At 43.2% G+C, this 8,303-nt stretch overlaps 2 protein-coding genes across 3 annotated transcripts in view; one reads left to right on the top strand and one right to left on the bottom strand.

Moving 5' to 3' along the window:
- Positions 1-148: 148 nt before the first annotated feature.
- On the bottom strand, positions 149-2,917 carry LOC148407096 (heat shock 70 kDa protein 1). The gene is made up of 2 exons (XM_088403687.1): positions 2,727-2,917; positions 149-2,584 (listed from the first exon to the last, which is right to left on the bottom strand). The coding sequence occupies exon 2, from the start codon at positions 2,559-2,561 to the stop codon at positions 642-644; it is 1,920 nt and encodes a 639-aa protein (XP_088259813.1). The 5' UTR covers positions 2,562-2,584; positions 2,727-2,917; the 3' UTR covers positions 149-641.
- Positions 2,918-3,971: 1,054 nt separating this feature from the next.
- The window catches only part of LOC148407095 (DNA (cytosine-5)-methyltransferase 3A-like), a 28,617-nt gene continuing 24,285 nt past the window's right edge, over positions 3,972-8,303 (top strand). For both annotated transcript variants that reach the window (XM_088403824.1, XM_088403822.1), the window contains exons 1-3: positions 3,972-4,153; positions 6,567-6,641; positions 7,358-7,557. In XM_088403824.1, coding sequence (XP_088259950.1) covers positions 7,489-7,557 — 69 coding nt within the window. In that variant the 5' untranslated portion in view covers positions 3,972-4,153; positions 6,567-6,641; positions 7,358-7,488. The remainder of the gene's footprint in view (positions 4,154-6,566; positions 6,642-7,357; positions 7,558-8,303) is intronic.

Raw genomic sequence — 8,303 nt, 5'->3', positions numbered from 1 at the left:
ACCTAATAAGCATTTTACATCCCAGAGGTCAAATGGAGTTCAGATTTCTAAGTGTCATCAAATGGGTCATAAAGTGACGATTATTCAACTGGTTTTGATCATTAACTTGTTCAATCACGCAAGTAAGAAGCACACTTTTTTTCCAGTTTAAATTTAGTTTATTTGACAACAATTGTAATTTCCATCAATCCCATGCATTTAAGGCAACATTTTACAGACATTTGATATTTGAGTACTGTATGTTTATTCTAGTCATTTCCCAGATAAACAACTTGTTTCTATGTTTTTTTTTCTTTTCAGATTAAATGGAGAATTTTTAACCGCCAGCGGAAAACTCAAACATATTACTGACATAAATAAACACTTGAGGTGAATGGATGATTATAATAATAACGATGAATGAAGAATCCAATGTGAAAGGGCAGGTAAGGCAATTGTGAACTGATTGCTGGAGGAATCGATATTTACATCAGTAGGCGTGTCACAATCAAAATCAAAGTCAAACATTTACTGCCACCATGAGGTCGCTGCTATAATTGCATGGAAGCTCAGATAATAATGACCATAGAAAGTTAATAATGTACATGTCTGACTATGATTTTAAGGATCATATTCTTAAATCGAAGATGCAAAAAATGTCCTTAGTCCACCTCTTCAATGGTGGGCCCTTGGGCGCCGGCCCGGGCCTGCTCTCCGCAGCCTCCCGCTGGCCCCGCCCCCTGATACAACTTGCTGAAGATGGGCTGGCACACTCGTTCCAGCTCTTTTTGCTTGTGCTGGAACTCTTCTTTTTCGGCCAGCTGGTTGCTCTCCAGCCAGTTGAGGGTCTGCTCGCACTTGTCCATCAATGTCTTCTTGTCCTCCTCGCTCAACTTTCCCGACAGCTTCTCATCCTGCACAGTGCTCTTCACATGAAAGGCGTATGATTCCAAAGCGTTCTTGGCGGCGATCTTGTCCCGCTGCTGCTCATCTTCAGCTTTGTACTTTTGGGCGTCATCCACCATCTTCTCGATTTCCTCTTTGCTGAGACGGCCTTTGTCGTTGGTGATGGTGATTTTGTTCTCCTTGCCGGTGCTTTTGTCCACCGCAGAGACATTCAAGATGCCGTTGGCGTCCACGTCGAAGGTGACCTCGATCTGAGGGACACCTCGCGGAGCTGGCGGGATTCCGCTCAGGTCAAATCTGCCCAGCAGGTTGTTGTCCTTCGTCATGGCTCTCTCGCCTTCATAGACTTGAATGAGGACGCCAGGCTGGTTGTCGGCGTAGGTGGTGAAGATCTGCGTCTGCTTGGTGGGGATGGTCGTGTTGCGTTTGATGAGCGGCGTCATGACTCCTCCGGCTGTCTCGATGCCCAGCGACAGAGGCGCCACGTCCAGCAGTAGCAGGTCCTGGACGTTGCTCGAGGTGTCCCCTGTTAGGATGGCTGCCTGGACGGCGGCGCCATAAGCCACCGCCTCGTCGGGGTTAATGCTCTTGTTCAGTTCTTTGCCATTGAAAAAGTCCTGCAAGAGCTTCTGGATTCTGGGGATCCGTGTGGAGCCACCGACGAGGACAACGTCATGGATCTGGCCTTTGTCCATCTTGGCGTCCCTCAGGGCTTTCTCCACCGGCTCTAGGGTGCCCCTGAAAAGGTCGGAGCACAGTTCCTCAAAGCGAGCCCTGGTGATGGAGGTGTAGAAGTCAACACCCTCAAAGAGGGAGTCAATCTCAATGTTGGCCTGGGAACTGGAGGACAGCGTCCTCTTGGCTCTCTCACAGGCGGTGCGAAGTCTCCTTAAGGCCCTTTTGTTCTGGCTGATGTCCTTTTTGTTCTTCCTCTTGAATTCGGCCACAAAGTGCTCCACCATCCTGTTGTCAAAGTCCTCTCCGCCCAGGTGCGTGTCTCCGGCGGTGGCTTTGACTTCGAAAACGCCACCCTCGATGGTCAGGATGGACACGTCGAAAGTGCCGCCACCCAGATCAAAGATGAGAACGTTACGTTCTCCCGACTGGCCTTTGTCCAGTCCGTAGGCGATGGCGGCCGCTGTGGGCTCGTTGATGATCCTCAAGATGTTTAGTCCGGCGATTACGCCTGCGTCTTTGGTGGCTTGTCGCTGGGAGTCGTTGAAGTAAGCAGGGACCGTGACCACAGCGTTGGACACCTTTTGACCCAGATAAGCTTCTGCAATCTCCTTCATTTTAACCAACACCATGGAGGAGATCTCCTCTGGGTTGAAGGCCTTTTCCTCCCCTTTGTATTGCACCTGGATTTTGGCCTTCCCTCCTTCAGCGACTACCTTGAAGGGCCAGTGCTTCCTGTCCGCTTGCACCACCGGATCATCAAACTTTCTTCCGATCAGGCGTTTTGCGTCAAACACCGTGTTACTGGGGTTCAGCGCCACCTGGTTCTTGGCGGCGTCGCCGATGAGCCTCTCGGTGTCTGTGAACGCCACGTAGCTCGGTGTGGTCCTGTTACCCTGGTCGTTGGCGATGATCTCCACTTTGCCATGCTGGAAAACACCCACGCAGGAGTATGTGGTGCCCAGGTCGATGCCGATGGCAATACCTTTTGCTGAGACCATTTTCTTAATTTGAGGTGCTCTATCTGTATGGAGGACAATACAACACATTAAACGCACGTCATTCGTTAGTTCTTACATTCGTCTACAACATTACTAAAATGTATTCTGAATACATAGATAGTAAATGTAATGTGTCTATTCAACAGAGTAGAAGCATCAACTTACTTTTAAAAGTGCTCTGATATCTCTGGATTTTGTTGCTCTCGATGATCCTCTCTTGTAGAGTTTGTTCTTGTGGATCTTGTTCTCGATGCTCTTGTTCTCTTGTGAATCTTGTTCTCGTGAATCTTGTTCTTGCGTCCTGCGCTGTCTCTCGGCTGCTTTTATGCTCCTCGAGCTGTCACTCTGGACACTTCCAGACGTTTCTTCGTCAAGTTATACAACCAACAAAAGCAACGTCCTGTTTTGAATTTCAGAATAAAACAGACCACTAGTAGGTTCCGTGTAATGTTAAGGAAGACGAAGCAAGGCTCTCTTATTGCGAAGGCCAAAGCAGAATACAACAGTTAACACTAACGAACGCTTTATTTAGAAAACTCTGGAGTTGAGGCAATGCAGCTGGAAACAGCGAGAACTATCTGGTCAAGTCGAGGCAAGAGTTTATTTTTGTAAAATACGTCATTCATTCCATGAGAGGATTAGGAAATTAAATTTCTTGCGTATCAAATAGACTGTAAATATGAATGTGCATTGTGACAACCAATAAAATTATGAAACTAGATTACTGTATTGTCTACAAGCCACTCATGCCCGACGTTCTTCTTTTACGGCTGAGTTTTATTGTTCCGATTTAGTGCAGTCGAACAACACTACCTCGGCGGTCGACAACCGTTGACACATTGAGCCTACCTGGAGTAAATGTTTTTTTCAAAAACAAAATTTGCTATTTTTGAATGGTCGACTTAAAGGGACAATGTGTAAGATTTAGACCGTTTTTCATTGAAAATGAATCAATTAAATGATTATAAATGTCAAAAACCTGCAAAGAAATGTGTTCCTATCGACTAACAGTATCTTTTAAATATAATCGTCAGTCTAGTTATCATTAAATGACATTACGTGGGGGCTGGCACTTCTCCGAGGCTGCCATGTCTCTTATAGGTGCGGACAATACTAAATGCAGCACCTCCTGTTGGGATTGGAAAAAAATAGGTCTAAATCTTACAAATTGTAGCTTTAAAAGGAAGAACAATCGCAAGAAAAATAGTGATTTGAACCTGTAATAGAAAAAGCTGAAAATCCACGATAGATTCAAACCGCGATAATCGAATCGCAATGTAGCGATTGAACGCTCTTTTTAATACACGAGAAGGCCCTGATGGGCAGGCTTTAGGACCATGCGGAGTCTTCGCTGGTGCGGCAGCGTCTGCGGCTAATGACAGAGCGAGGAAGAGAGCGAGAGACAGAGAGAGAGAGAGAGAGAGAGAGAGAGAGAGAGAGAGAGACGGCATGCAGGCTGGGGAGCGCTAGACAGCAGCGGACCGAGAAGACCCGGTAGAGCCTGGGAAGGGGGAGAGAGAGAGAGTGAGAGAGAGAGGTCGGGAGTGAACGCGAGGAGGGGAAAACGACGGTCGTCAGGGTCGGACTAAACGGTAAATACAAAGATTACATTTTGGGCTTGCGGCTGTTTGGGGTTCGCTTACAAACACATCCACCTAGGATTGTCATCGCAGTTGGGCTCGAGCTGTACGCGAAGCTCGAGAGTGAACTTGGGAGTTTTTTTTTTTTTTAAGGGGGGGGGGGGGGGTGTCAAATCAAATATGGGGAAGAGGGGGGCTGTAATGCTAACATATTCCAACAGAGCGTAAACCGCCTCCCGGCGACACCGCCAGGTAGCATTAAACCGGAACGCTCGCCGTCCTTTTTAACCCTGCGGCGGTAGATAGACGGAGACACATAAGCGCGCCGAACCGTCGAATCCGCGGCGAGCGGAGCGAGCATACGGGGACGCGCCTCCGGGGTGATTGGGTGCATTCGGTCCAAATGCCTGTGTGTGTATGTGGGTGTTTTACCTGACCTAGCAAAGCTTATCGCCGCTACACACACACACAAACAAGCCCGTGTTTGTGACGTCCTCCCGGCCCCCCAGCTGGGATTACACCATTTATTTATTTATTTTTTGACAAGTCACCCGCTGAAGGGCGTGTGAGGTCGTTCCTAATAGTAATTGTCATAAAACTGGACCATGTCAAGGTAGCGTAACGCCTCCAAATTGCATTTCCGGCATTCGCATAAAAATAAAGCTTTTTCGTTGTCGTATTTTTGTTGACAATAGAACCTCTGAAAATGCTGTAATAAAACATTTTTTTTCCATCAGCAAGACCCATGCCCCTATAAAAGAGCTAGAAAAGGGAGGCAAGCTGTTTTTTTTTATTGTCAATATATTTTGAATTAATAAAGTTTTGACGTTTAAAGACTTAGCGTGATCTTTGACTTAAATATTAGCATTGTATAAATTTAGAACAAATTGGATGACATCATCTATGTGTCATATATATATATATATATATATATATATATATATATATATATATATATATATATATATATATATATATACACACACACACAAGCTCATGTGCAACATTTTTTAGTTTTTTTATTATTTTGTAGGCACAGATGAGTTATCCCTCTGTGTGTGTCTGCGATAGACAAAGAAAGTATTTCATGGAAAAAAAATAAAAAGGAGGAAACAGGGTTCCACTGTAAATTATACCTTAAAATTGATTCGTAAATTACATTTTTAGCTCACGAGTGCTGGTTTTTTTTAGGGGTGTGTAAACATCTGTGTGACATGTTCACACAAAAATGGAGGAATGGAGTCAATTGTCACTTCCTCACACACAGTCAGCAATGTTTGAGTTTACGTACTACTGATATGCCAAATCACCTAGTTGTAAAATTAGCCCCTCCCCCCAAATATTTTTATGACCCATTTCTTTCACCAGCTGCTGCTTTCTACCTTGACATCAATGAAGCGTTTCCCTCCCCTCTGGCAACAATTTCTTCTCTCACCAGTTCAGGCTTGCGCTTGGACCTTTGACAGGCATCTAATTTAAAAACCTGCTGGCGATACAGCTGGAAAAAATTCTGTAACATACACTTTCTATCGGATCGCGAGGCCTGCGTTTGTAAACGTGTGTGCGCGTGCGTGACCTACATCCAACACACTCGGAAGGAGGAGTTGGCCTGCGGATTGAGCTGTGAGACCCTTGGGGTGTCGGATGGTTATTGTACACCCTTTTCTGCAAAGTTTCCACCCATGGTTTTCCGCTGGCCTGCTGCCTGTCTGTCTTTACACTGGCTGACGTCAGGCCACAGTGAGGAGTTGCATACTGTACTCCACGATACATTCCAACTGTTGGAACAGAGCATACGTAAACTGCAGGATTTATAAATTGTATATTCAAAATCGAAAACATCTTTTGTCTTCACAGTAAAAGTATGGAATTGATAGAACTTACATTTGACTCCTGACTTGCAGTACTCTAGAAATTGTACTTGCAGATGTTAGCAATGACGCGATGTTGGCATCGCCTCATAGGTTTTGAAGAAATAAGCACAACAATATGGCAGCATTGTGGTCTAGCGGTTAGCATGGCTGCCTCACAGCCAAGACGTTCTAGTTTTGAATTTTCATCCAGGCACGCTTACTTGGATTTTCTCTAGAAACTTCACTTCCCCCCACATTCCCGAAACACGCCTCCTAGGTTAATTATAGACATGAATATCAATGATTGTTTCTCTTCTGATTGGGTGGTGTAAAGTTGAAGCTTTACTCTCCTTCTCGCCCAAAAGACAGCAACTGCAATCAAGGAAAAGTAACATAGTTGAAGCATAGTAAAATTATTCAGTTATCTACAAAAGGACTAATGAAAGATTTGTATACTGTGGTTGCCGACGTGATGGTTGGATAGATTTGTGTTTGTGAACATGAGTGTTGAGAAACAAGTGGCAAAATGAACAGTTTCCAGCAAATGATCATCCGCTATGTGGTCGTCGTAGGCTCCAGCCGACCCCCTAACGAGGACATAGAAAATGGATGGATGGAAATGGGATTTTGAAGAGGCACCAGATCAGGTGAGGCAAACTTCAAACATTTTTTATTTGCTTGAGTAGGTTGCTGCAACAATAATCCTCAGCCCCGCCCCCAACTCCTATCTTACGTCACACCACACATGGCCAAATGTTGCTCCACAGAATTAACGGAATTCATTTTAATATGTTTGCAAACCCCCATAAATTACTGATAAAATGCAGGTTTTAGATTTGTAACACAAACTGATGTCTCCTTATGTTTGTATTCAAACACTATGCTGTTAGCAGACATTAGATGTAATGCAATTTAGATGTTTGCTAATGTTATCTTATCTAAGCCTTGTAGAAGTCGAAGAAAATCTTTGGAAATGATTCAAGAGTTATGATGTCTAAAAGGATAAACCACTCAAATAATGTGTGCAGTATTTTTCCACATGAGGCGCATTGCTGAGTGAGAGCCTCTCCAAAAGGGCACATCAACCATAATGAAAGCCGATAGTTTTGAGGGCACCTCCATGTGTTAAAACACCACCAAATATTTTTTAAAATGTAAAGTTCTGTCAAGCGATTGAAAAAATCATTAAAATCCATAATTAATTGATGTAATTAATGTCATCTTAAATTTCCTGAGAAACTCTAACCTCATTCAGAAACGTTGTTTTATTGTGGCAGATCAACAGTTGATTTGAACTTTGTATGCTATCATCTGCAAACTTCCTGTTTTATTGACACATTTGCATATTTTCTCTGCTTTTCAGGAGAGGGGGAGGACTGAGTGATTGTGGGACAGTTTGAGGGGCAGTTTGAATGACGACGCACCTGCTGCTTCTGAGGGCCTTTTACTTTTTTTCTCCGTTTTTACTTTGAACTTTATAAAATTGCTTTCATCATGCCGTCCAACAGTCCTGCAGTCACCGAACTCCCTCAGACACCAGAAAACAAAACATCCAACGATGTGGTAAGAAAAAATGTTGTTTGTTACTCTTCTTCTATCTTAAGGTTAAAAAAATGCTCTTAAATTCTGCTCCCTCTCCACTGCCATCATTTTTTGAGTGTAGCTATTAATTTTTTTCCTCTAGTACGCTTTTTTTTTTTTTTTTTTACTTAACCTCTTGACATCTTGAACTGGGAATATTTCTGACACAGTCCAACAGGTGCAGTCATTTATCATTGTCATGCACAAACTCACCTGATCACGTTCATATGAGTTGACTCCAGAAATTTGACTCTTCACCTTTTTTTTTTTCTTTTTGCTGTTTTCTTCCAACTGCAGTTTGTTGTTTTTTTTTAAAGTGACACAACTCACTGGCCAGGTTGCCAGATTATTTATTTCATAATTATATATTATATTATAATTTCTCTTAGTCTAGTATACTTTTTCACATGTGTTTAATGTTTTTCTGTGGATGACTTTTCCTTAGTGAATGTTGTTTTTTAAAAATATATATTGCTTTTAAGTGTATTTTAGGCAGCATCTAAATTTGCACAGTCCTATTTAATGGGTTAGGGTTATTTTATGTAATATACTGTACGTATGTGTAATATACACAATATGCCGACAATAGCCAAAATGCGGACTTAAACAGCAAAAGACCGATTAAAAGCAATAATAATCACAAAAATATGGAGACTTTGTTCGTCCTCAATACGTTGCACAGGTGTCAAACTGGGATTCATTTTAGCGGATTCTCAAAATCAATACGT

Source organism: Hippichthys cyanospilos, chromosome 20, assembly GCF_059441005.1.
Source record: "Hippichthys cyanospilos isolate Australia breed blue-spotted pipefish chromosome 20, RoL_Hcya_1.0, whole genome shotgun sequence".
NCBI lineage: Eukaryota > Metazoa > Chordata > Actinopteri > Syngnathiformes > Syngnathidae > Hippichthys > Hippichthys cyanospilos.
The sequence above is the reverse complement of the archived record's forward strand: the minus strand, read 5'-3'. Positions and strand labels throughout refer to the sequence as shown.